At 50.9% G+C, this 27,410-nt stretch overlaps 2 protein-coding genes across 2 annotated transcripts; one reads left to right on the top strand and one right to left on the bottom strand.

Annotated features, from left to right (window-relative positions):
* The first annotated feature begins 859 nt into the window (after positions 1–859).
* LOC111541967 (keratin, type II cuticular Hb5) lies at positions 860–8,314 on the top strand. The gene is made up of 9 exons (XM_023211055.3): positions 860–1,355; positions 3,169–3,377; positions 3,959–4,019; positions 4,163–4,258; positions 4,910–5,074; positions 5,367–5,492; positions 5,878–6,098; positions 6,849–6,880; positions 7,301–8,314. The coding sequence occupies exons 1-9, from the start codon at positions 936–938 to the stop codon at positions 7,492–7,494; spliced, it is 1,524 nt and encodes a 507-aa protein (XP_023066823.1). The 5' UTR covers positions 860–935; the 3' UTR covers positions 7,495–8,314.
* A 945-nt stretch (positions 8,315–9,259) lies between these two features.
* LOC111541762 (keratin, type II cuticular Hb5-like) lies at positions 9,260–27,129 on the bottom strand. Its single transcript, XM_023210619.3, is given in 12 exon segments — positions 9,260–9,414; positions 11,709–12,013; positions 14,267–14,414; positions 15,147–15,178; positions 17,960–18,180; positions 19,798–19,923; positions 20,145–20,309; positions 20,955–21,050; positions 22,097–22,157; positions 23,890–24,098; positions 26,702–26,880; positions 26,883–27,129. Coding segments are annotated over 12 exon segments (1,944 nt in total).
* Between the last annotated feature and the right edge of the window lie 281 nt (positions 27,130–27,410).

The following is a 27,410-nucleotide window of genomic DNA, read 5'->3' as shown; positions in this document are numbered from 1 at the left end:
TGGTCTGGGAAGCGAGACTCACATGACCCATTTTTTCTTAAAGAGCAAAGGAAAGGTGCCCACAGCAAACTTATAGCTCCCAGGTTATCCCAAAGTTGAGTTCCCCAATCCTTTCGATCAAATGGTAGAAAGTGGCTAGAGAGAGTCTCCCCATAATCCGCAAGTGGCCATTATTGTGGCCACTGAGAGTTGTGTGGTTTGCACTTTTGCTGGGTGAGAAATGAAAGCTCTCGACCAGCGCCTTCTGGGCTGGAATCCAGAAGGTTCCAAGAGATCATCTGCCCCAGCCCTCTATCCTGGCATGGTCATAGTCAAACCGACTGCTCTGGTCCTGAACCACATTCCAAGCAATGCTGTCTAGAAGAGGGGGGATTCACCTGACCGATTGGCCCCTGAAATGCAATTATTTACTTGAGAATGTGTCCTCTGTGGAACCAGACAGATGGATGCAATGATCCGCCAAGTCTCACCTAACCCAGGACCCTCCAACCTCTCCCTTGAGACAATGGCCCCGGCCTGTATCCCAAACCCAGCCACCCCCAGGCTGTTGTGGAGTTCAAATCCGTCTCCAAGTGTGGGTTGAGGCCATCTCACAGAGAGACTGTGAGAAAATTAATTACTTAATGTATGTAAACGAGCTTTGAAGATGAAAAGTGCAAACGCAGTCTCCTTAATAACATCTTCAAGACTTCACGGAGCCCCAGAGTCGCTGCTGAGCTCACCTTTAAGATGAGTCCGTGGGGAGTTGCTGGCAAACTTCCCAAGCCCATAAACAACATAAAATGGCTTTTCACTTCTTTTATGCAGCCAACCCCAGCTCTCCCCACCAATAAAAGGACCAGGGAGGATCAGAGAAACCAGAAGGATCCTGAGCCTCGCACTCTGCCGCCCGCATCGCCTTCCGCTGCCTCTCAGACTCTGCTCAGCCTCACACGATGTCGTGCCGCTCCTACAGGATCAGCTCAGGATGCGGGGTCACCAGGAACTTCAGCTCCTGCTCAGCTGTGGCCCCTAAAACTGGCAACCGCTGCTGCATCAGCGCCGCACCCTACCGAGGAGTGTCCTGCTACCGGGGGCTGACGGGCTTCGGCAGCCGCAGCCTCTGCAACCTGGGCTCTTGCGGGCCCCGGATAGCTGTGGGCGGCTTCCGCGCCGGCTCCTGCGGACGCAGCTTTGGCTACCGCTCCGGGGGCGTGTGCGGGCCCAGCCCCCCGTGCATCACCACCGTGTCTGTCAACGAGAGCCTCCTCACGCCCCTCAACCTGGAGATTGACCCCAACGCTCAGTGTGTGAAGCAGGAGGAGAAGGAGCAGATCAAGTCCCTTAACAGCAGGTTCGCAGCCTTCATCGACAAGGTGGGTGAGGCCTGAGACGGTCCAGAGAAGCCTCCAGCCCTGCCCTCCCTTGGCCAGGTTCCTGCTGAGGAGACAGGATGGCTGCCGGTTTGAGGCAGCAGAGGGAATGACCTGCAGACCCATACAGGTGGAAGGGTCAGTTTCCATCACTTAACTCCCGCAGTATTTAATGAGGTTCAGGTGTGGTCTAGAAATTGAGCCTGTGATCCAAAGTGTGTGTATGTGTGTGTGTGCATGTGTGTGCGTGCGTGTATGTGTGTAGCGGTGTGTGTGCGTGTATGTGTGTGTGTGGTGTGTGTATATGTGTGAGTGTGGGTACATGTGTGAGCATATGTGTGTGTCTATGCATGTGAGTGTGTATATGTGTTTGAGTGTGTTTCTTGAGCCAAGATGACATCGGACTATCAGAACTGTGTCTGAAAAACCAGACTGGGCAGCAGATGCTGGAAGAGTGGGAGATAAAGGGGAGACCAAAAGGCCTTGTGCTCCTAGCCAGGCAGCCAGTGAAGGGGCTGAGGTAATGCCCAGAGCCACGCTGCCTCCCCCAAGTCCTTGCTGCATCACTCAGCATGTGAGACCCCAGGCAGGTTACTCTGCTGGATAACAGGACCTGCCTCATCCACCTGTGAGGATTAATGAGTCCATACATGAAACATAATGGCAAATAGCACTCAATACATGTTAGCTGCTATTATCATTATTTTCCAAGGACAGTGGTAGGTGAGGAGGTGTAACAGCCAACCCAGGCCTGGCAGCCCCTTCATGAGAGAGAGCCGAAATGCAGATGGGGAGGTGGCCAGGCTGGCAGGAGGAGGCCCCCTAATGCAGCCAGAGTGTGGAGAACTCTGCATAGCTGTGAGTCTGCCTCTCGAGAAAGTTTTGTAGGGGTAGGCTGGGAGCCTCCTTCACAGGCTCCTCCTGTGTCCACAGGCCTCTAGCAGAGCAGAAGGACCAGCTTTGGGGGTCTAGGATCAGGGTTTGGGGGCAGATGCAGTGACCTTCCTGTTTTCACTCTTTCTTTAGTAATCTGAGTCTGTCTTCACAGTGATGGTTTGGAGTGGGTATCAGCGTCTCCACTTATCAGACAGCAACTTGGAGCTGAGTGGGTGTATATGAGCAGCTCAGACGTGCCGTAGGGGCAGGCAGAACATGCCTATCTCATGGTAAGACTATCGCTTACCATGAGCCGGGCATTTCATACCTTGGAGTCTCAATTTCCCCATGTGCAACATGGGTTAAGTAATATCTACATCCCACAGGGCTGTGATAATTGGATGGAATTGTTAGATGATATAGACATAGACACAGATATTAGACATGGATATGTGTATCTTAGCACAGGCCTTGGCACTAAGTAGTAAATATTTAATAAGTGTTTGTTGCATATATGAGCAAGTGAAGGACAACTGGTAATTATAATAATAGTTAAATACACTGAGCATTTACTACGTGTCAGGGACTGTTCTAAGCACTTGATATGCATTAACTTGTTCAATCTTCACAACAGTGCTAAGACAGGCACTATTCGCTCCATTTTAGAGAGGAGAAAACTGAGCCCCAGGAGGTTAAACAACTTGCCCTTTAAAGTATCAAAACTGGGACTTGAAACAGACCTTTGGCTTTGAGTCAGGTTGCTTTCCCTCACACCCACAACTGCCTCCCTGGGGGCCTGGGAATGGGCCCCTGGAGCCGCAGACACTCAGCTTTATGGCTCAGCCCATTCAGCCAGCACCCGAGGGCAGAGAGAGCTGTGGGAAACCAGGCGCCTTCCGCTAGACTCCCTCTGACCCTCTTCTCTCCACCTGAATGGCAGGTGCGCTTCCTGGAGCAGCAGAACAAGCTGCTGGAGACCAAGTGGCAGTTTTACCAGAACCAGCGCTGCTGCGAGAGCAACCTGGAGCCACTGTTCAGTGGCTACATTGAGACTCTGCGGCGGGAGGCCGAGTGCGTGGAGGCCGACAGTGGGAGGCTGGCCTCAGAACTCAACCACGTGCAGGAGGTGCTGGAGGGCTACAAGAAGAAGTGAGTGCAGCAAGCTGGGGGGACTCAGGGGAAACTCAGAGAGAATGCTGGGAGGCTCTGCCCATAGCCCTCTTGCCACAGATTCTTTCAGATTCCTCTAGCAGGCTGCCTGGAACCCAGAGCAGACATCCAGTGGAGCCTAGATGTCTTCAGATTCCTGGGATTCACCTCTAAGACTCCACCCCTGTGAGCCTTAGAGCTACTTCTGGGGAATGAAGAGAGGAAATCCAGTGGAATTCTGACACTCTGTATGTCCCTGCCCTTCTCAGCTTACCTTTATGACATGGGCTCTGTGATCTCCCTGCCAATGGAACCAGCTTTCTTGGGACCTAGGATGCACAGATGATTTTAGATTTGGGGGAAGGAATGTGCATTCCTAACCCCATCTCAGAGGCAGAAGCACTGCAGTGGAATGAAGCCAGGCTGGGACAAGGGCTAGCCCATGAATAATACAGAGAATAGATCCTGGAGGGGCCAAGACAACATCTGGAGGGGATTAACCTCTTTTCAATCCCCTGAAGAACTTGCCCAGGAGTTGGGATGGTATTTCTCAGCTCCAGCCCTCTCTCTCCCACACCCAGGTATGAAGAGGAGGTGGCCCTGAGAGCCACGGCAGAGAATGAGTTTGTGGTTCTAAAGAAGGTGAGGGGCTGGTCATGGGGCAAGGAGGAGGGGGGCCCATCAGTGCAAACTCCAGCGAGGGGCAGTGTCACCATGCTGACCAAAGGCACCTTCCTTTGGTCTCCTCTCACATGCATGTCCCCTCCTCTTTGTCCCACTGCCAGGATGTAGACTGCGCCTACCTGCGGAAATCAGACCTGGAGGCCAATGTGGAGGCCCTGGTGGAGGAGTCTAGCTTCCTGAGGCGCCTCTATGAAGAGGTAAGAGGGCACCTGCCACCCAGCCAGGGAAGGTGGGGAGGTGTTTTGGAGACAGGGGAGCAGTGAGGCAAGGGTGCATGTGTGTGCCTATGTTTGCCAATGTGCAACGTAAGTGTGAAAAGAGCTTGCACATACGTGCCACCGGCCCACAATACTCGGCCATGTCCAAGTTCATGTGTGTGAGGAGCATGGGGTGTACATGTTCTTGGGCTGCTCTGTGTCTGTGACCTCTGCGTGTTGGTGTGCTGCCTGTGTGGGTGCCAGTCTAGAGATGGGCACCAGAGTGTGCATGTGTGGTGGGGGTCAGGATGGCTTTGCACATAGGGTATGGTCCTCATTAATGGACTAATAACTCATCCTGGCATCCAAACCCCAACTCCCCTGCTGGGTGACTTTGGATCAGAACTTTTTCACCCTCTGGGCCTCAGTTTTCCCACTTCTAAGGCAGACACTGTTCCCAGACGGCCTCTACAGCCCCTTTCAGCTTTGTTGTTTGTAAGGAGCCTGTGCATGAGTGAAGGTGGTAGGAGCAGAAGTCATGTAACCTTCATGACCAGTGCCTGGTCTAGGGAGTGGACATTGCCCCCTGGGGTGGATCACATGACCCAGATCAGGCACCAGAAGCAAATGCACTGGCTGTTGGCCCCACAGGAGATCCGTGTTCTCCAAGCCCACATCTCAGACACCTCGGTCATAGTCAAGATGGACAACAGCCGAGACCTGAACATGGACTGCATCGTCGCTGAGATCAAGGCTCAGTATGATGATGTTGCTAGCCGCAGCCGGGCTGAGGCTGAGTCCTGGTACCGTAGCAAGGTGAGTGGCACAGGACACCTGCCTGCTAAGCATGGCAGTGGGAGGGATGTGAGGCATCTATTAGAAGGGATGTGATTAGAGGGATGTGAGGCATCTATTCTCTTGCCTGGGGATTCTGATCCATGAGGACAGTACGAGAAAGTCCAATAGTTCTCAGGTTAGGGTGGCCAGGCAGGACTGCCATGTGTGGTTGCACAGGCTGAGCACTGTACAACCTGCACAATCATCCGTGGTGCCCTGAATGAATGGGAGGTCCCACCCTGAGCCTCATGAGCATCTCTACTTCCCCCAGTGTGAGGAGATGAAGGCCACAGTGATCAGGCATGGGGAGACCCTGCGCCGCACCAAGGAGGAGATCAACGAGCTGAACCGCATGATCCAGAGGCTGACGGCCGAGATTGAGAATGCCAAGTGCCAGGTGGGGTCTGTGGAGGATTCAAATATCCAGCACGGGCAGGCTGCAGCACCTGGCCCTTAATCAGGCCTCACATTGTGCCCATGAGGAAGCAGGGACCCAGAAGGAGGGCAAGGGCTCTATCATATCTCACAGCACTCAGGCCATGTCACTAACTTCCAAAAGGAGGATCCAGCCACTTCCTTGGCCACCCTGTGACTGCCATCAAGGAGAGATGGTGAAAAGCCCACCCATCACCTCCCCTGTGTTCACAGTCCCATTAACTACCTGGCCATAGGCCAACCTTCTCTCCAGGACCCTCCTCTCCCTGCCCTAGCCCCATCAGCTTGGGCGAGCCAAGCTGTGCCTTCTCTCTCTCATCCTGGCCCTCATATCTCCACCCTGATAGCGTGCCAAGCTGGAGGCTGCTGTGGCCGAGGCAGAGCAGCAGGGTGAGGCGGCCCTCAGTGATGCCCGCTGCAAGCTGGCTGAGCTGGAGGGTGCCCTGCAGAAGGCCAAGCAGGACATGGCCTGCCTGCTCAAGGAGTACCAGGAGGTGATGAACTCCAAGCTGGGCCTGGACATCGAGATCGCCACCTACAGGCGCCTGCTGGAGGGCGAGGAGCACAGGTAGGGCTAAGAGGACTTTGTGGGATTTCAGAGGTGGAGGCTGTGGTCCTCCAGGAGTGAGTTTCCTTGAGCTGAGTGTGAGCTACAACTCTGGCCATGGCTAGTACAATAGCTCCAATAATAATAATGATAACTGAATGCTTCTGTGCTCAACCTGTGCTAAGTGTTTATTTTATAATCTTCACAATCCAGTAAGATAGGTATGGTTTTTCCCATGTAAAGATAAAGAAGTAGGCTCAGAATTCAATGCCTTTATCACGGCTGCACAGTTAATAAGCAGAAGAGCTGGGACCTGCACCCAAGTCTCATGCCTCCCAAATCCGTCCTTGTTGAATAGCTTCCTACTGAAGCTGCTGCATGGCCTGCCACATAGTCCTGTGTGTTATGATGATGATGCACTTCTATATGCATTTAGCTCTTCATTAACCACAAAGTCCTTTCATACCCTGCTGCATCTGATTCAACTCTCCTTCCTGTGAGCCTGAATGGCACCATCCAGGCTGGTCACCATCACTCAAACTAGGGGCACTGTTCATAATCTTACCCGCTGCTGCTGAAAATCAGACAGCCTTGTCTTCATGGTTAAAACCAGCAAAGAAGGAAAGCATGTAATGCAGATTTGGGGGAGCCCTTCTTCCCTCTCAGGGGTAGACTCTGTACACAGGATAACCCTCTCTGTCCCCAAGCAACCATCAGTCTCAAGGAATCCAACTCAGTGTCTGCAACTAACAGAGTTTTCCTTCTCCCTAGGCTGTGTGAAGGTGTGGGCTCCGTGAATGTCTGTGAGTATCTGCCTGAAATTCTCCTAGAAAAATGGCTTTTTTGATGGAAAAGCTGAACTCATTGGCCTAACCCATGGAGCCTCGAGTGTTCCCCCAACTGTTTCACCCTCCCCTGGCTCCTCAGTGGGGGCCATGACAGGTGTTAGAGAAAGCAGAGCTGAGTGCTCTTCACTAGTGTTGACAGTGAGCTATAGGCCATGGAGCTGTGGCCTGGCAGCTTTGCTCCCCAGGGTCCAAGGGTCCTCACTTCCTTCCTGCCACAGTCCCCTAGATGGACTGTGCATCTCAGGAACAGGGCCTGCGTTGTTGACCACCAATTCCTTGGAGAGGAAGGCAGCTCCTGCAGTGCCCTGGGGCTTGTTGTAGGGTGGGTGAGATCGCAGGGAGCTGCTCACCCCTCCATGTCTCCTCTCTCCACAGGTGTCAGCAGCTCCCGTGGCGGAGTCTCCTCTGGGGGCCTCTCCTATAGCACCACCCCAGGGCGCCAGATCACTTCTGGCCCCTCAGCCATAGGGGGCAGCTTCACAGTGATGGCCCCTGACTCCTGTGCCCCCTGCCAGCCTCGCTCCTCCAGCTTCAGCTGCGGGAGTAGCCGGTCGGTCCGCTTTGCCTAGTAGAGTCATGGAGCCAGGGCTTCCTGCCAACCGCCTACCTGCCTGCATCACTGCACTGAATGGCATGTGAATGTAAATGTGTGCTTGCTTCCAGAATCTTCCGGATGTTCCTACAGAGGGAAAGACCCTCGGGCTGCTCCCCTGCACCTTCTCATGCTAGGGAGATGCGTCCTAGTTGTCCTCCTGGCAGCGTTTACAGAGGCATTCCCAGCCCTTCACTTAACTCCTACTTAGCTTCAAAATACCTGTAGCCAATTTGCATTATTCCCCAAGTTCTCAGGGACAAGACCAGTACCCCAGCGTGGTGGTCAGCAGGGAAGCTCCACCTCCTGGGTGGAGGCGCCATCATAACCATCCAGCCACAACACGAGAATCGGGGAGAAAGTCCCTCTCCAGCAGCCCCCTCCTCCTGGCTGGGTAGAATGGTCCCCCAGCAAGCACTTGCCTGTGCATTCCGGTTCATGTTTTGCTTCTCTCTCGGACTGCCTTCCTGCTTCTGGGTTAACCTGTTCCAGCCAGGCTCCTCATGTGACCTCGCAGTCAAGAGGCCCATTATTGTGTGGCATCCTTTTGCCTACAGCCCCTGGTTAGGGAACTTTGGACAGGTCTTGCTATTCAGTGCACCTTTGTACATTTCAAAGAAGACTCCACGGCTGCTCCAGATGCCCCCTTGCTAGGTGCAGGTGGGGACTGTCCAATGCAGAGCTGGTGGGACAGAGAGTCCAGCCACTTCCTAGGTCTCCCTCTTATGACTGTCTATGGGTGCATTGCCTTCTGGGTTGTCTCAATCTGTGTTTCAATAAACGCCGCTGCGATGCAAGGATGTGTGGTCTTGTGAACAACAACTTCTCCACTCCCTTCTTGCTTCTTCTGCAGCTGACCAATCCCAGCCCCCTCCCCATGTAGTATTTCCCCAGTCACCCCCCAGAAACTCTGCTGCTTCCTGTCCACTTCCACAGTCTGATTCCACTTGGTCGCCCTCAATCCCCTCAGGCCTGGACCACAGCCCAGCTCCCCCCGAATGGCCTCTTTCTCCCCGACCCACCCTGCGTACTCCCAGCAGCCAGAACTCCATCCCAAACTCACCGCTCTCACCTGCTCCTGCCTGGCTCAAGTCACTTCCCTGCACATGTGTGTGCTTCTTATGCCAAATGCAGGCTCTCTCCATCACCTCCTTCCCCAGCTACTCCTCAGCCCTGTCTAACCCCTCCATGTAGCGCTCATCCTCCCAATCATGGACTCCACCCCAAGAAGACAAGTCTACCCTCTGAGGCAGCCCAGAGCCACTCTCTCCTACATACCCCTTGTGGACACATAGCTCATTCTACATCCCTCCTCCCATTTGCCTTTGCTCAGGGCCCTCCACTGCTCCCCATAGCTACCACCCTCATGCCCACACCCTCCACCCCACCCCCCTCCCCCATCACATAGTGTCTGGAACCCTGAGAATCTCTGGTTCTGTCTCTGCGGATCTGGGCCAGGGATGTCAATGGGTGTGTCTGGACCTGGATCAAGCTGGAAGCTCCATGAGGACAGGAAGTATCTCCTCCTGGCTCTGACCTTCCACTGAGTCCCAGGATGGAGCTCCAAGATATGTCAGGCCTGGGATGTGCTGGATGAATGCAGGCAGCTGGTGCAGCCGGAGGTAGAGACATCCAGTCCCATTAGCTGTCACTGTCATCAGGCCGGCATCTGCCAGCCCCTCCCTGCTGACCCATCCCGCATCCTCTTTCCCTGCAAGGAGAAGCTAAGGCCCTGTGCATCCTCACTTCAGGCCCAAAGGGCTGTAGCCCCACAGGAGGCTGCTGGCTGCTTCTGAGTGCTCAGGCTGCTGCTCTGTTTGAGGTTTGCTAGCAGACACCTGGCGGGCCTCCTCCAGGTCTCTTGCCTGCTGCCTCCTTTCTCCCAGCTGTTTGGGCCCTGAGAGCATGGTGACAATCACAATAGGCCAACTTTCAACTTAGGGAACATTATTCACCCCCAGGAAATGTTAAATCCCAGGGGCTAAAACATCAGGAAATGGAAATTTGAGCCCCAGTTCTGCCAAGACTGCCAGGTCCTTGGGCAGAAAGTGGCTTCCATGCCTTGCATGTCAGTCTGGAGTCTGTGAGATGAGTAGGTAGAGTCCTTACCAGGTCTGCTGTCTCCTGTGGTTCTGAGATGCTACAGTGAGTCTATGCTTGGGGAAAACAGCTTAATGCTCCCATGGATCTGGGCTGAGCAAAACTAAAATGCCAAATCTGATACCCAAAAAATAATGGCACCATGGATTGAAAAGTCAAACAGCCAGAACCTGGGAGATAGGAATAACTTTTTTGATACATTTCCGTGCTTTGTGTGCAAATACCATTCAACAGATTCAGCTGGCCAGAGGTGCCTTTTGCTTATGGGGAGGTAAGCCTCTGCCCCAGCCCTCCTTGCAGCCAACAGCAAAAACCCACAGCAACCTCTTCTGGCTCAAAGGATGCTAGGGCTCCTGCAGCTCTCTCCTGATCAAAGAACTATTCCCCATGGAATGCAAAGGGTACAGTCCAAAGGTAACTTGAGATTAACATTTTATTAGAAAGAAAAAATTCTGAAGACATCAAGTGACCTGAAATCGAGAGATCGAGGAAAAGCCAGAAGTTCAAGAGGCCCAAACAATAAAGTGGGCCATGGGAGTGATCCCAGATCTCTGTCCTGGGCTCCCTCCTCCTTAGAAACATCACAAACCAAGCTAACACCAGCATCAGAGAAAATTAGACCTACTGTCTGTATTCAATTCTTATGTAAATATTAGTGATATCCTTGCCCACGAACACACAAAACTTCCAGAGGATTCGAAGTATGGAAAATAATCCTTTCAAAGAAACAGATACGCTTGGGATCTGTCATCTTTTCCTTTCTCCTGAAACCACTAACACTCCTCCACCAATTCTCAACCCACTTTGCTTCAACCCATCCTCACAAACACCTATGCCCAAGAGAGTTCCTTCCCCCAGCCCATGTCTCTAACTGTTCCCTATTTCAATCTTTGGGATCTCAGAAAAATAGAATTTTGTGTTACTACTCACCTTAGCCAAGCATAGTCAGGAACACAAATTAACCACATTATCAAGAAAATTACCAAGTGTGTTCTGTGTAGACACGGACATGACCATGTGGGAATTCATGTCCCCTTGTCTGGGTTATTCACACTCCTGCCTCTCTCTGGGAACATAAGCATTAGGAGGTGACTGTACTAAGTGCTTTGCTCATTGAAGATTAGAGCAACAATGACATGGGCACTAAGCACCACTCTCCTTGGGTGTAGGGATGTGCCAGGCAGAACAAGCAATGGGAGAGGCTTAGTTCACACAGCCTCAGGCCTCCTTCCTGCTTCCCCCAATCCCCAACCTGTGTATGCCTGGAAATCCCTGCTCATTTCCGATTTGTTCAAACACCGGGGGCTCCCTCATGTTGGCAAGAGAGCAGCCAGGGAGTGGAGTGAGGCGAGGAAGGACAGCACTCATAGGATAAGCTTACGCATTAAAAATGAAGAAAATACCCAAGGCACTCAGATAAATAGCCACCCTCCACCACCATCAAAAAGGAAACACAGACCCTTCCCCATTCGACAGTCCCATGCCCCAGGGCAGTGAATATCCCCCTGAGACCCCCAGAGTGTCCTCAGAGTCACTCTGGCAACCCTTTTAACCTGGCTTTACCGCTGCTCCGTGGGATCCGGACTGTGATGGGCAGGCCCCTGTAAGACCCTTTGGTCCGGGAGACAGAGACAAGGGGAGCACCATCCTACTAAGATAGACCTCGGTCAGCCCAGGTCAAGTCCCTGCCTGGCCATTGTGGTCCCTGAAACAGAGTCTGAAGGCATCAGAAGAACTGCGTGGCCAAGGAGAACGGTTCTAAGGCTCTTCTCTGTTAAGGCGCCTGTGCAGTGCTGGCCCTCTGGGTGCGAGAGACTTGGGATGGGAAGGCGAGTCACACAGTCCAGGCCAGCAGGACTTCCCCAGCCTCGGTGGTTCGCAGGTCACCCGGGTGGGGACAGTTTACAGCGTAACAAGGGACCTGCAGGTCCTCCCTGCCGGTCCCCACTTTGGCCCTGTCTTCCGTTGAGGCCACCATTGTCACCCACCTCCCCACCCACGAGAGTCAGGGGCCGCCCTATCCCCACCCTCCTACCCCCACCCTTGCTTTCCTCGCGGGTCGCCCCGTGCCCTGCCCTGCTGCCTGCCCACCGTCACGTCCAGCCACCAGGTACCCTGGGCGCATCTCTAGATGCACGGCGCGGCGACCCTCTGCTGGAACCCCTGGGATCAGATCCGCTAGGGCCTTGAGTCCTTGGCTCACGCGGGGTTCCCGCCTTGGCGCCTCTGGCCCGGGACCGGTTCCCGAGTCATCTGCCGTTCGCCAGGATTCCGCCGCCCGCGCCTCTCTCAAATGCGCCCGCTCTCCACGCCTGGGCCCCCGGCTGCCCCGCTTCGCCCCTGCCCTAGAGCTCCCCGCCTCCCGCTGGTAACCTCCAATACCAGTGGTGAGGGGCCTGGAGAGACAGGAGGGCTAGCTGGACGCGACCCGCCCGCCCTTTTGGGGTAGTGGGCGGGGTGTTTGGGGGTTGTTGGCTGCTCAGGGCTGCCCCGTGACATGCCCGTAGCACCTTGGCCAGGGTCGGCGCCCTCCTCTCCGAAGTCTAGGTGCCTAGTGCATCCTGGCGCAGAGGTTTCTTAAAGACCGTAGGGGGTTGCCCATCGGCAGTAAGTGGGATGTGGGGAGCGAACCCGTGGGTAGTCAAAAGGCCAGACCCTGCTCCCCCAGACTCCGCCGCTAGGCCGGGGTGCCACCCCATTGCCTTAGCGGGTCCGGAGCTGGTACCAGAAGGTCTGGCAGTGTGCGTGCGCACCTTGGAGAAGAAAAGAAATAAAATAAAATAAAAATTTAAAGACTTTTCCATGTCATGAGATCAGATATGCATTCTTGTGGCAAAAATGCTTCCTACCCAGTCAGACTTTAAACAAAAAAAAAAAAAAACTTGAAAAAAAAGTTCCAAATAAAATAAGGTGGGAGAAATAGTTCTTCCTGCACAAGTAAAAAAAATTGACCCTCAGAAACCCCTGTCTCCATTCATCACATGCAGGTGAGACAGCCCTAGGTAGGACTTCTAGGGAACTGTCAGTTCAAGAGTAGGCCAGACACAGAGTTCACCAATCAATTGCCTCTGACCAGGTTGGAAGGGCAAATGCCTTCCAAACACGGGTCTGAGCTTTGCTCCTGGGTTTCTATGTAAGAAGCTTGTATTAACTGCCCCACAACACGATCTGTCCGAGATCCTTGGAGAGCAGAGGGCATGGGGAGATGTTTCTACAAATGCTTCTAGGAGGTCCTATGTGTCACCTTCCATCTCTTCTCCAAAGTGTCAGACAGCTGGTGAAGGAGCATCAGGCAGAACTCCTCCAGGAGCATCTGATGAGCCAGAACTTTTAGCCTGAGGAGCAATTAGGGAAATGCCGTGGAAACATTTATGAGCAGCGGCATTCCCCAGACCTGAGTTGGAATTCTAGACTAGCTGGGTAACTTAGTAAAGCTACTTCTTTGAGCCTTAATTTATTTATATGTAAAATGAGGATAATATTCTCGTTGCTGTGAGAAATTAATGAAATACATATACAATGTGTCAGACACTTAGCAGGTGTTTAACAAATACAGGCTCCCTTCCTCACCACTTTTGTACCTTTGCCCCCACCCTGCCCTGGTGTGTGTGGCCCAGACTGTAGCTCTGACCTTTTAGCATAGACAAAGGAGAAATGCAAAGGGGCTAGACCGATCCGGTGAGAATCAGAGGGACAGTTACTTCCATGGCCGGAATTATTTGACCCTCCTCTTCCCTCTACCAACATAAACCTGTGGTTCTCAAGCTTTAGTTCTTCTAGGAATCACCTGGAAGTTTGTTAAAATACAGATTCCTGGGCTCATCTCTAGAACTTTTGATTGAGAGTTCCAGATGGAGTCCAGGATCTGCACATTTAGCAACTACCCCACAGGGATTCTGATGCAGGTGGTGGTCCGTGGACCACATTGTGAGATGCACCAAGACAGTCAGGGCTTTGGGTGGGTTGGGAAGACAATGAAGGAGGCAGGCATTAATTTGGTGCCTAAGAAAAAGTCTTTTGCCATTGATATTTAATCAAACACACCAAAAGAAAGAAGGAGCCATACAGGAATCATGCAAATACAGTGAACTTCCAAGCAACCAACAGTATAAACCCAGCTGATCAGCCTCCGTCAGTCTTTCAATCTGGACATATGAATAGTTAGGGGACTCTGGGAATATACAATCTCTCAGTGCAAGTGAGGAGCCCAGCTCCACACTCCCACTGTCCCTCCATGCTGAGGCAGCATCTGGAGACCCTCTCATCCAAGGGCAAAGCACAGAGATGTTTCCACGCACTCTAACTGGCTCCTTTCCAAGAGGATCTGGCACGCTCAGGACTTAACAAACATCTGTTAGCCGAAGTTAATTGGGAAAGACAATGACTGAACAATTTCTATCAAAAAAACCTTTCTGTTTCTTTCCTGGACCACAGGGAGGGGGAGAAGAAATGGAAGTGAAAATAACGTCAAACCCAGGGTGTACACCCAAAGAGTAAATCGCTAACTCCATTAAGAAGGAAACAGGAGAGTTAGTTCTGGGTTCTCTGTAAGGAGAAATTACTGAACTGACATTTGGGCATGCAGGAGAAAAGATTTCCACTCCCCAACCCACACTGCCCCCATCAGTCCACAGTCCCACGCCCTCTACGAAAACCGCACAGATCGGGCACTGGAGCAGGCCCCCACCACAGAGGGGGAACACAGTGCACCACTGCTGATGGCCACACCCTCTGAGCCAAAGGAGGCAGCAGAGTCCAGGTCCCCGCAGACCACACCACTCTGGGAACGGCTCTCACCTGCGGACAGAGACACAGGTCAGAATTCTCTTCCATCTCAGACATGTTATGACCCAGAATCCTTTAGAATCAATGATTAATTCTCTTCCTTCTCTGAGGGACCAGCAACATGAGTCTTTTTAAACTACAGGCAAACCTGAACCCATTGCCATCTGCTTCTTCAGGAGTGTGGTTGGCAAATTGCACACTGAACTCTACTTGGACCAGGCTGATGTTGAGAGGTGTTCATACAATCTTTGAGCAAAAACTGATAGATCACAGTAGAGGAGCCATCTAGAAATATGATTGCTAGAGAGGTGAGGGGAATGGAAGGATGGGAATCAGACACCTGGCCCAGAGGCTGTGTGTACATTGGATTGCTAGATAGAGATTTACAAGTTGCCTGCAGAGACCCACATGATCAGAATATAAACCTAACATTTTTTTCTTACTAGAACATGATACCACTTGAGTAGTATTCTGTGTGTAACAAAAAGGCTTAAGCTACTTTTGCAGAACCAAATAGGGGTTCAGAATTTGCCCCATTCATTAACTTAGACTTATGGATGTTCCAGGTGGATCCATGTATGGTCAAATATTTGAGGTCATCAGTTTGTCTGGATCCCAGAGACATCAGCTCAGGAGTCCCTTGCCTATCACTCCATAGACAGAGGCTTGCTCATCAGTTAGATGCAATCTAATACTAAGATTACTGACATCCCAGAGAGCCATGCCCACACACACCCAACTTACAGATATCGACTGAGCCCACGCCTTCACACAGCCTGCGGGGAGAGGAGAGAGTGTACAGTTAGTGCTGAGTTCCTCTGCTTTTGCACCAAACCTGTTCTCCTCCATGCTGAAAGAGGGGAGGGGCCCTAAGAGGCAGGGGCAGGCTACCCACCTGCTGCAGACAGCATCAGTGTTGGTCCTGCTTGCTGGGATCCCAAAAGGACAGGAGTATGTTAGGTTTCACTATCCAAAAGGCCAGTTTATGCCATGTTTGGCTTTCAGCCATGGAATTTGGTGAACTGAGAAGTAGAGATGAGGGGCGCATCTTCCTGGTCCCTTGGCTAGAAATGCCAGCAAAGCCAAAGTGGTGATGGAAGCTGCTGCTACCTAGTTAGATGTCTCTGAGCAGGAAAAACTTGCCTATTACACAAACAGATTCATTTTTATCCCAGGATATTAAATGATACCCCAGACATCTACCTGATTTCATTCAATACGGAGGGAGGCTGAAGAAGAGTATGGTGTGGTTAAGAGCCTGGACTCTCAAGCCAGGCTACCTGGACTTAAATCTGGCTGTGCCGCTTACTAACAGGGTGGCCTTGGGCAGGTCGCTTAACCTTTCTGTGCCTCAATTTCCCCAGCATAAAATGGGGATGATAATACCCGTCTGAAAGGATTATTGTAAAGTTTGATTGAGTTCCACATGAAAAGTGCCTAAAATGCAGATGGGCACATAGTAAGGAAATCCAATATGTGTGCTACCAACATTATAAACATCTCATTTTTGTAATCCCAGCACCTTGGGAGACGGAGGCAGGTGGATCACTTGAGCCCAGGAATTCGAGACTAGCCTGGCCAACATGGCGAAACACTGCTTCTACTAAAAATACAAAAATTAGCCGGGCATGGTGGCAGGTACTTGTAGTCTCAGCTACTTGGGAGGCTGAGGCAGGAGAATCACTCGAATCCGGGAGGAGGAGGTTGCAGTGAGCCAAGATTGCACCACTGCACTCCAGCCTGGGGGACAGAGTGAGACTCTGTCTCAAAAAATATGTCTATATCATTTATGATGAGACATTTATGCCACTGCAGTGAGCTTTTTATAAACACTCCCTCCTCCCTCACACCTCTGCACTTTCTGTTCTGTCTCCCTTTTTGTAGCTTCCCACTTCAAACCTTTTTCCCCAGGAAAGCTCTACACTGCCTCATTCTGCCCAGCTCAAAACACTTCTTCACTCATCTTTTGAGTGACGATGTATGCATCTGGCTCAGTTTCCTGCCACTCAGTCCGGCATTGCCACAGCCTTAGGACTGTGCCCTTTCAAGGAACCCACAGTGCCCGTGGTGGTGCCTGTCGAACCACAATGCTGGCGACAGCTATCTCTGAGTTGAGTGGCTCTGGATGCTTTTGTTTTCTTATTTTCTGTGTTAGCAGCAATGAGCATTACTTAATGTAATTAAATTAAATGTTTTAAATGCCAAGAGGAGGCAGTCTCTTAAAAAGTCAATGGCCACAGTACACATAGCACAATATGCTAAATCAACTTTAAAATCACATGCATTGGGGATATGTACTAATAATTCTGATATATTAATCCATTCATTATTAGTATCATAATGAAAATCAGTGCAAGTGCCAGCTGCTCACTGAATGCTAGTGAGTGGGTTGGGGCCTTAAGTGTCCGAATGCAGAGAGAACTCCTGTAACTTCACCCAGAGCCCCGAGGAAGCTGACAGAAAAGTGTGTGTGCTTGAGTCAAGCATGGAGCAAGTCCAGCAGCATGGCCAGGCTGCCCTCAGTGCCGCTTCATGGAAGGTTTCTAAAGCCGACCAGGCCTATGAGTTCCCTCTCCACGGGGGCAGCCTGGCCTGACCATCATCTCAGGACAATCACCTCCTCCCACTGGGGCTTGCTATGTTCCATTAAAACTCACTTAATTCTGCAACAGCCTTACGAGGTGGATTTTGTGATTATCTGTTTTACAGCTGAAGACACTGAGGTATAAAGAGGTCACATACTAATAAGTGGTGGAACTGGGATTTGAACCCAGAGTGAGCTCATGGCCTGTGCTCTTTACCTCTATACTCTACTACCCAGTCTATCCTCCCCACCCTGAAGGGACCCAGCTAGAAGCTCTGATGATGTGGCTGTCCCAAGTCCAGAGGCCCACACAACCATCCCAGGTGTAAATACACATCACTCTGCCCTACACTGGCTTCACCGGCTCTCAATTCTTGGCTCAAATTGTCAGCACAGCTTCTCCTCAGCTGTTGAGAAGGCAGCCTCCTTCTCCGACAGCTTCCCTGGGCCACTAACCCCAGGCCCTGGAGGACTGATGTATGTCTGTCTTATCTTCCTTTGCAAGGACAGAACTTGTGCTGCTCATTTCTATTGCCTGGTCCTGAACACCAGGCTATCTAGGCTGACAGGATTCTTTTCACATCCCAAATCAAATGGCCTTTAACTAATTTTCTGAATGATTCCAACTTTAAGAACCCACTGAAGCTGATTACAGAAACATCGTATTAGCCAAGAGGGTAAAGTAGTGGCCTTGGAATGAGCTTCAGGTTCCAGCCCAAGGGGCTGTGCAGGAGGGAGAAGAGCATCGGTGGCCAGCCCGGAGACTGGTACATTTTAGCTGAGCCATTAACTGGCTGTGCTCTTAGGCAAGCTCCTTCCCCTCTCTGGTGTCAGTTTCCCTATCTGCAAAGTGGGGACATGGTTGGAGTCCATGATTTCTAGCGTCTTTCCCAGTTTGAACCTTCTCTTCCTGGAGGATTTCAGTCCAGCTCTGAGTAGGGACGTGAAGGGACCCTGGAGCCCCCGTCCTCACGGGATCCCCTCGCCCTCCAGGAGTTTGCGATAAGTGGCGATCTCCACTTCCAGGCCCAGCTTGGAGTTCATCACCTCCAGGTACTCCTTGAGCAGGCAGGCCATGTCCTACTTGGCCTTCTGCAGGGCGCCCTCCAGCTCAGCCAGCTTGCAGAGGGCATTGCTAAGGGCTGCCTCACCCTGCTGCTCAGACTGGGCCACCGTGGCCTCCAGCTTGCAGCGCTGTGGGGATGGACAGAAGGGAAGGAGTTTGAAAAGGGTGCAGGTTGTGGGGACTCTGGTGGGTCTCAAGTGGCCTTGGTCATCCTATTTTATCTCCATTCAAGATGGTTAACTTTTGAACGTAATACTATTTAAAAGAAATACATCAATGGAAAATTAACTAGGCAGGGACATGGCCCATTTGGATTTTTTTTTCCTTCATTTTTGTACTCTGTATCATAAAACTGACTTGAGTTTGGCAGGTGAGCCATTAGAGGGAGGAAATGTTAGCACTAAAATAGGAATGATCATTATTAGTGATATTAGTGATATTACCTTATATAATATAATATACCGTTGTTCATTTACAAGGTACTTTCATAGATGTTATCTTATTTGACCTTCAAAGTTAATCTGCAAGCTTGCCACAACAGGCATTATTATTCCCATTATGCAAATGAAGAAATTAAGACTCCAAAAGGCTGTGACTTGCCCTAAGCTATGCAATTAATTAGCGCCAAGCTCAGGTATTCAAAGGCCACTGTGCAGGGTCTCACTCTTTGGCCTGCTGAGATCATCTTGCTGAAAGAAGCTCCCATGTGCAACAATTACCAACACGCTAACTACTGCCCCTCCCTTCACCCCACTTAAGAAAGCATATCAGAATCAAATGAACAAAAGCATTATTATTATGGGGACAACTTCGAATCTTCTCTAATTTCACATCTAAAAAGTAAACCATTCGCATGTTTCACTACTCAGCTCTTAACCACAACAAATTACTAGTGATACATCCTGCACAGTGATGAAGAACAGCAACTTAGAAGGGAGAAGACAGAGACTGAGCCAGCCATGTGTGGGAGCTCAGTGTTATGCTGGAGGTAGTATTACAAATCAGTGGTGAAAGGATGGATTACATAATCTATTTTCTTACAATATGTAGAAAAGTTAATTTAGAACCCTACTCACTGTGTATACAAAAAAAAATAAAATAAAGTTCAGATGGATCACAGACCTAAATGCAAGAGGTAAAACTATAAAACTAATACGGGGGAGAAATTTAAGAGACTACCTCTATTACCTCAAAACCTTCTAAGTCTAAACCATTAAAGGAAGAACTTAAAATGGATTTGGGCACATCCAGGTTAAAGATTTGGGTTCAACAAAGGACAAACAGACAAGTGATAGACTGAGGGAAAGTTAATTGCAACATGTGTACTGACGAAGGCTTACAATCCAGATAGAATGGACAAAGGAATACTGCAAATCACCAAGAAAAAAGAAGGGAGCCACAGTACAAAAATGGGCAGATATATGAGTAGACAGTTCTTAGAAGGGGAATACAAATAACTAGTAAGTGTATGGGGAAAGATTTCCTATCTCTGCTTAACCAAAGAAATGAAAATTAGAATAACAATTAGGTGCCAGTTTACACCTATCAGATCCACAAGAATTTGGAAGTTTGGTAATAGCAGGTGTTGGAACACGAGCCCTTGCATGCTAATTATAGTAGTGTACTCTGGCACAGTTCAAATACACGCCTCTCCAAAGATGATAGCGGTCCCTGAAGATAGGAGGGAAGCAGGAACCAGACAAGAAGCGGCAGCTGTATGGAGTGGGGTCTCGGCACCCCCCAACCTGCTGCTTGGCGTTCTCCACCTCTGCCGTCAGCCTCTGGATCATGCAGTTCAGCTCGCTGAGCTCATCCTTGGTTCTGCGGAGGTTCTCACCCTGCTGGGTGACTGTGGCCTTCACCTCCTCACACTGTGGGTTGAGAGGCAAACACGCAGAAACAATGGCTAGAGGCTGCTGTTCCCGACCCAATCAGCCAGCCTGCTGTTCCGCAGCTCTCCTGCCTTCTGGGCCTGCTCTACCGGGGACCTCAGTGGCAGCCCCTCTAGAGTGCAGAATTGTGTTTCCCAGAGAAACTCGAGGCTCACAGCTATCCTCCTGTCTCAGTGGGGCAGTCCTGCCCTCCAGAATACCTTGGTTTGGTACCAGGTCTCGGCCTCCACCCAGCTGCGACTGGCAATATCATCATACTGAGCCTTGATCTTGGCCACAGCCAAGTCCATGTTGAGCTCCTGGCTGTTGTCCATCTTCACCACTACAGAAGTGTCAGAGATTTGTGATTGAGGGAGGTGGATTTCCTGTAGGAGACAGCAACCAGTGCCCTCAACTCCAAATCCCCTTCTGATCCTATCTCCTCAGGAAATTAAAAAAAAAAAAAAAAGAAGTCCCAACTCTGAAATTAGAAAACTACCAGCAAGTCAGGAAAATTTTAAAACTGTAGTTCTAAGAGGAAAAGGCTGGAATTGGGACCTTGGCCTCGAAGCAATGTAACGTGGAATTCTACTAATACAGGGATCAACAGGGCTGGATTTATGTGCATGCCACCACCCTGGGCCACCCCGCCTTGGAGCCTGAAGAATCCAGATCAGCTGTAGCTCTGTGCACAAATCTAATCAGCCAGATCATGGCCAGAGGTAGAGGCCTGGATTATCTGCTTGGGTTTTTACACTACCTGAATTAACAAATTAATTGTCAGATCTCCACTTCACGACATGGGAATTAACCACATTCTTTCAAATCATCTTAAAGGAAGGGCATCACCCACTTCCACCCGAACAAGATAAAAATCCCCTCTGGTCACAGAAGGAAAAATATCTGAGCCTAGGAAAGTCAAGAATGTACAGTTTTCCCTAGAACCCAGGAACCGGCACAGGCCACACTCAAAGGAAACCCTCCCCTGCCCCCTCTCTCACTTGCTCTTCCAAAGAGGGGGAGAGATTTACCTCCTCGTAGAGGGACTGCAGGAAGACTGGCTCCTCCCTCAGCGGCTCCACGTTGGCCTCCAGGTCCGCCTTGTGCAGATAGGCGCAGTCTACATCCTGGTGGAGACAGACACGAGAGGATGGGAAGTGACCTTTGTCCCCCTTGCTGTGCCCCTGAGCCTCGGCACTCCTCAGTGGGCCTTGAGACCACCTCCTGGCCCACCTCTCTGCCTCTGGCCTTCCCCTGCCCAGCCACCCTGCACTTACAAGTCTAACCTAGACTTCTCATCTTCACCTTCAGGGACCCCCTAGAAGGGACAGATCCTTTGTTATCTGCCAATGACATTACCTCCCATTGCATAAAAGAGACCACGTGTGGAAATGAAGTGGAAAGAGGTCTGACCCCCTCCAGAGCTGAGGACCTTGCCAAAGAAGGAAGCCTGATGCCACGGCCCAGAACGTCAGGCTGCTGCCTCCCAGCCAGACTTACCCACAGAGCACAAGCATGTGACAATCACAGAGCCTCTCTGTAGATTGTCCTCAGAGCCCAGGTCAGGAAACACCCAGCACTCAAATAGCTGACTTTCCTGCCTGGGAGCAAGGCCAAGGCTTTATTGGCAGATCTGTCACCAGCCCCCTCTCCACTCTGTGATACTCACAAAAAAGGAGCCTGGCAAGCAAGCAATTGCTTGTTAAAGAACATTCACATGCGCTTTCACTCAGCAACAAGAAACAAAAGGGAAATCATTCACAGTTTTATTTCTCTGGGCTTTTCCATCATCACCAATTGTGCTGAATGATGGCCACACTTTTAAATCATTAACAAGCTGAGAACCTGCCCCCTAGTCTGGGATAACAGGGGGAGGCAATGCCCGCAAGAGAGCAACACAGAATTAAAATCGAACATTTCAGCCAATCCGGTAGTTTAAAAAAAGCTAAGCAGGAGCATGATGAAGTTTTCTTTTTATGAAGCCGCCATTGGCACCGTCTGGGTTCCTGCATAGGCTCCAAGGTGGCTTCTGCGGCCAAACCCACCTTCTTGTGCCAGAGGCTCCAGTGCCTTAACACCAACAATTGGGCTGATGGGAACCTGACAGGGCCCACAGCATCAGAGCATCCAGTGTCCAGGATTTAATCCTTCCCATGTGAGAACAGTCACTCACCTTCTTCAGCATCATGAACTCGTTCCCAGCTGTGGCCCTGAGGACCAGCTCATCTTCATACCTGAGGAGAGACAAGCCAGGTGGAAAGGCCCCTGGGACTGAGGACCTGGCCAGGCCAGAGCCCAGGTGTGCCAAACTCCCTGGTTTTCTCCTTTCTCTGTGCCTTTGGAGAAGAGGCTTGGCCTCTCTGGAATTCTATTTCCTAGCCACAAAGAACCCATTGGAAGGACACTGGACTTGAAGTCCAGGTCCCTGGTATCTGGTCCCAGCTTAACTGAAGTTGCTGCAAAACCTGAGGCAAGTCATTTAATCTCTTTGTATCTTGGTCTAAATCACCTGAGGTGCAGTGAGGCACTCGGTAAACATTTGTGGAATTATTTAAAAACAGACCGATGTTCCACAGAGTCTTTAAATTCTACACTGTACAAAGCATAGAGCTCTATGAAGCCACCGGCATGAGGTTTTATTCCCTCTGCCCCAATATCCAAGGACTTGAATTCCTAGAAGCAACTTCTTGTTCAAGCCATTCCCCCCCCCTCCTCCATCAGCCCAGCCCTCTTCCTCTTGCGTGTGAGACTACAGCCCCGGAGCAGCCCTGCCCCCACCAGGAAGACCAGAGTTCCCAGAGCATGGTTTTCATAACTTTTTTTTTTTTTTTGAAACGAAGTTTCACTCTTGTTGCCCAGGTTGGAGTGCAATGGCGCAATCTCAGCTCACTGCAACCACAACTCCCGGGTTCAAGCGATTCTCCTGCCTCAGCCTCCCGAGTAGCTGGGATTACAGGCGTCCACCACCACACCCAGCTAAATTTTTTTGTATTGTTAGTAGAGACAGGGTTTCATCACGTTGGCCGGGCTGGTCTTGAACTCCTGACCTCAGGTGATCCACCTACCTCGGCCTCCCAGAGTGCTGGGATTACAGGCGTGAGCCACTGCACCCGGCCTGTTTTCATAACTTTTGAATTACACGGTCATTTGGGGCTACAGTAAGCACTCAGCTCTATAATTACCAGCCCGCACACCCCCAGAGTGGGAGACAGACCTTGATGCCTGCACACTGAGGATTGTGTCTACATTTGCTTCACCCCAAAGGAAGTGAGGACCCACTGCTGGGTCCAGCCAGATGGTAAAACCTGAACTTCCAAGAATCCCAAGGAGGGTTAGAATTACCAGGATTGATTGAGGTCAAAATCACCCTTCACTCTGTCTGCATCGACAAGGTAAGTACAGTGATCCAGTGAGTTTAGACTAGGTAATGGACAAGCCAAACAACTCAGGAAAACCCAGATTTACATTGGTATTTGAATTGTGGAGCCTTGCAGAACAAGAACCTGATGGTTTATCTGCAGAATAAATAAAGGAAGAGTCCAAGTTCGTCAGATACTTGGAATGGCTTCAGCCAGTTCATTTTCGGATCTCTCTCCAGAGCCTTTCACTTTTCCCCCGTCCTAGCTCTGACTGCCGCGGGCTCCTCCTCTCCAGCCCCGCTGGCCTTGCTTCTCCTGTTTCATTTGTTCCTGTCTCTTCATCTCCGCGTCAGTCTGTGCCCTGATGTGTGTCCCATCCCTCCCAGACTGGGAACTCTTCTTCTCTATAAATATTTTCCCAGCCCCCAGCACAGGGCTGCAAGAGCTAGGAGCTGACATGAGACAAAGCAGATGGGTAAAGCAGAAGTGTCTGATAGCTTGTCAGGACAACCCTGGCCTTCAGCAATCTCGGCTTCTGGAGGAGTTGTGTGGTCTCAGCTAAGACCGACTCCACTGCCTAGAACCATCCCAGCCCTGTCATGCTCACTTCTTCTTGCAGCCCTGCAGAACCTCCTGCATGCAGTTGAGCTCTGAGGCCAGCCTGCTGCTGTCAGCCTCCATGCACTCGGCCTCCCGCCGCAGAGTCGCAATGTAGCCCTGGAACAGGGGCTCCAGGTTGCTCTCGCAGCACTCATGGTTCTGGTAGAAATGCAGCTTGGTCTCCAGCACTTTGTTCTGCTGCTCCAGGAAGTGCACCTGCCATTCAGGAAGGATGAAAGAGACTGAGGGGGAAGCCTGAGGGTAGGGTTTGCCTGGTCCCCCAGAGCTCTTTCTGCCCTTAAGGATGGCCCCTGCCCTGCAGCAGCCTGTGACCTTCCCCAGGAGGCCAAATTATTGGCAAAGTCTGAAAGTGCAGGTCACAAGTAGTCCCCAAGTAACTTCCCTCCACCCATCCCCCCTCCCAGAAAAAGCACACTATTTATAAACATTCATTTATTCTACACAGAATGAAATTAACATCTGATCCTGCAGACATATTTCATACCATGCATAGTAGGCAAATAATGATCCCCCCCAAAGATGCCTGCACTAGAAGGATTTGAAACATGAGAAGGACTCAACTCGCTATTGCTGGCTTTGAAGATGGAGGAAGAGGGTGCCACAAGCCAAAGAATGTGGACAGCCTCTCGAAGCTGAGAACAACTTCCAGCAGCCAGCCAGCAAGAGAACAGGGACCTCAATCCTGCAACCACAAGGACCTCAATTCTGCCAAAAGCCTGAATGTCCCTGGAACCAGATGCTTCCCTGGGGCCTCCAAAAAGAAATGCAGCCCTGATGACACCTTAACATCAGTCTTTGAGGTAGTAAATTTGTGTTGTTTTAAGCTGCTAAGTTTGTGGGCATTTGTACAACAGCAATTTTAAAATGTACACACCATGACTCTTCCTCACTCTGATGCTGGGACACTGAAGCCCAGGATGGGGTTTCCCAGGCCAGGAATTAGGAGACCTCTCACTCTAACTCTGTCACCAACCACACCACTTCGCCTCATTCTCACTGAATTTCATTGTAAAACAAGACAGGAGAAATACATTAGCTGTGATACACTGGCAGCTGCAGGCCCTATCAGGCCCACAGATATGTCTTACTTGGCTTGCACACTGTTTTATAGAGATCTGATTAGGTGCCAACATTTAATAACTGAGTGGTTTCAAGTAAGAATCTGGATCTCTCTGACCCTCTTGACATACCAGAAGTTCTGGCAAGGCTAGGTAGGCCTGTGGCTGGAATGAGCAGTGGCTATGGCCCTTCTAGGTGGGCACGCCTCTCTAGTTTGGCTTCATTCATGTGACCGCCCCCGTTGAGGTCTGCAGTTACCAGACCTAAAGCAGGTGATTTCTTCTCCAACCCTAACCTTTTGGGAGTACAAGCCTGGTACAAACCCTCAACTGTCTGACTGTCCATGCTTGTGGGACAAGGAACCAAAACTCTGATTATCCAAAAGGCATCTGCCTTGGGTTTTAACATGCAGAACCAGGTCATGGGACAGCCCTCTGGCAGGTTTAAACCCACCATATCAATGCACTTTGTAGTCTGGAGCACAATGCAGTTTGGAGCCTGCAGGAAGAAGGCTGAAGGGAGGAGGGTGGCCATCAGCAACACCAAGGGAGGGGAAAGCCAGCCTGGTGCTGTGGTATAAGTTCCTCTTTCCAGACCCAGAACTGACACCTCTCAACAGAGAGAGCAGCATTCATGGGTTATGCCCAAAAGGCCACATGCAGAGACCCCTTTGAGCCTGCACTCTCAGGGCTCTCCCTGTGCTTTTGAGCAAATTAGGAAAAGATGCCTCCAGCCCCTTGCCAGGGCGCACGGTTCTGCCAGCAAAGCCTGGGCTGGATTCCAACCTCCCCTGCTCTTACTAGGTGTCCTTGTGCAATGAATAACCTGCCTAACTCTATGGTCAGCTTCTTTGTGCCGATGGAAGGGAAGAGTAATCTGGACAGCCAGCAGTATGTTAACAATGGACGCCCAGCACCTCTGTGTGCAGATATGCCCTTTTCTGATGTAGCGTTGATCTGAGAGCAGAACTTCTACCCACCATCGCCCTGGTTTGTGCCTTCTTATGCAGTCCCAGGATGTAGATATGCACATCATTCAGCCCTGGAAGATGAGCTTCTCCTCCTTTAAACCTTGGTGGCTGCCCTCCCCCCAAAGACTGTGAGCTCCTAGGGAGGGCATCATTAGGTTAAAGGAAACCAGAGCTATACACTCAACCAGGAGGACTCTGAAACTGCAGCATCAGAAAAGTGCAATTCAACAGCCTCTCTCCAGACCATGCTTTAAGTTTCTCAACTCACTGCCTTTAATCTATGCATGTGCTTCAGGGTATAAATTGCCTTGGATAGAAGTTTTAAGGATTCACAGCCTTCCTATCATGTCCCCTCCAAGGAGGAGCAGGAAAGGATCCTCTTACCCCTCTGCATCCTGGCTCCTGCTCCACGCTAGGGACGGCAGCATCTTCTCTAAGGGGGAGGTGAGACACGCCTAAGCAGAGCTGCCTGCTCTGCCCACACCTTCCTACTGTGTGCCGGTGATATCAGGAAGATGGACGGCACACACACATCATGTTTGCTGCTTGCCTGTGAGCAGCAGCAGCAAACCCTCCTGTTCTGTCTGGTGGTTTCAGATTCATTATTGCATTTGACTCACATGGCAACATTTGAAAGACCCTGATTCAGCCATGTTCTCAAGGCCACATGCTAGTCAGTGGCAGGATAATTTGAACCATCCCATCGTCAGGTTCCAAGTCCCTTTCCCCTTCCTAAGCCACAGTCCCAGGAAACAACACACAGACCCACCTTGTCAATGAAGGCAGCAAACTTGTTGTTGAGACACTTGATCTTGATCTGCTCCTTCTCCTCGTGCTTCACACACTGGGCATTGGGGTCGATCTCTAGGTTGAGGAGTATGAGGAGGCTCTCGTTGATGGTGACAGATGTGATGCGGGGCGGTCTGAGCTTACAAAGGCCCCCTGCCCGTAGCCAAACCTGCCTCTGCTGTGTAGGAGCCATCCACAACTCACCGCGATCCGGGGAGACCACACCGTACACAGGATCTGACTGCCAAAGCCTCCCAGGCGCCTGTAGCCTAGCCCCCCAGGACTGCCCCCATGATGGGCCGTGGCACTGACACAGCTGCGATCCCCAGGCTTGGACACAATGGCAGAGCGGGAGCTAAAGTTCTTGACCGTGCAGCCAGAGCTGATGCGGTAGGATTGGCTCGCCATGCCTCTGCTCTGCGGGACAGTCCCCTGGTCTGAGGACTGAAGGATGACACGGTCTCACACTGGAGGCCTGTTATCGCTCCCGCCTTTTATTGGGCAGGGGACAGGCCTCCTGACAACATAAAAGGCAGAGAACATTATTAATGCCATTTATGAGCATGGGAATCTCCCGCTAGGCAGATCGCGAGGGAAACTGAAACCTGCCTCTTTTAATAGGCATATCAAAGAGACCCTGCATCCCAATAAACCTGCCCCTGCCATTCCAACCTCACAGGCCTAGACAC

Source organism: Piliocolobus tephrosceles, chromosome 10 (genome assembly GCF_002776525.5).
Source record: "Piliocolobus tephrosceles isolate RC106 chromosome 10, ASM277652v3, whole genome shotgun sequence".
Lineage (NCBI taxonomy): Eukaryota > Metazoa > Chordata > Mammalia > Primates > Cercopithecidae > Piliocolobus > Piliocolobus tephrosceles.
The sequence above is the reverse complement of the archived record's forward strand: the minus strand, read 5'-3'. Positions and strand labels throughout refer to the sequence as shown.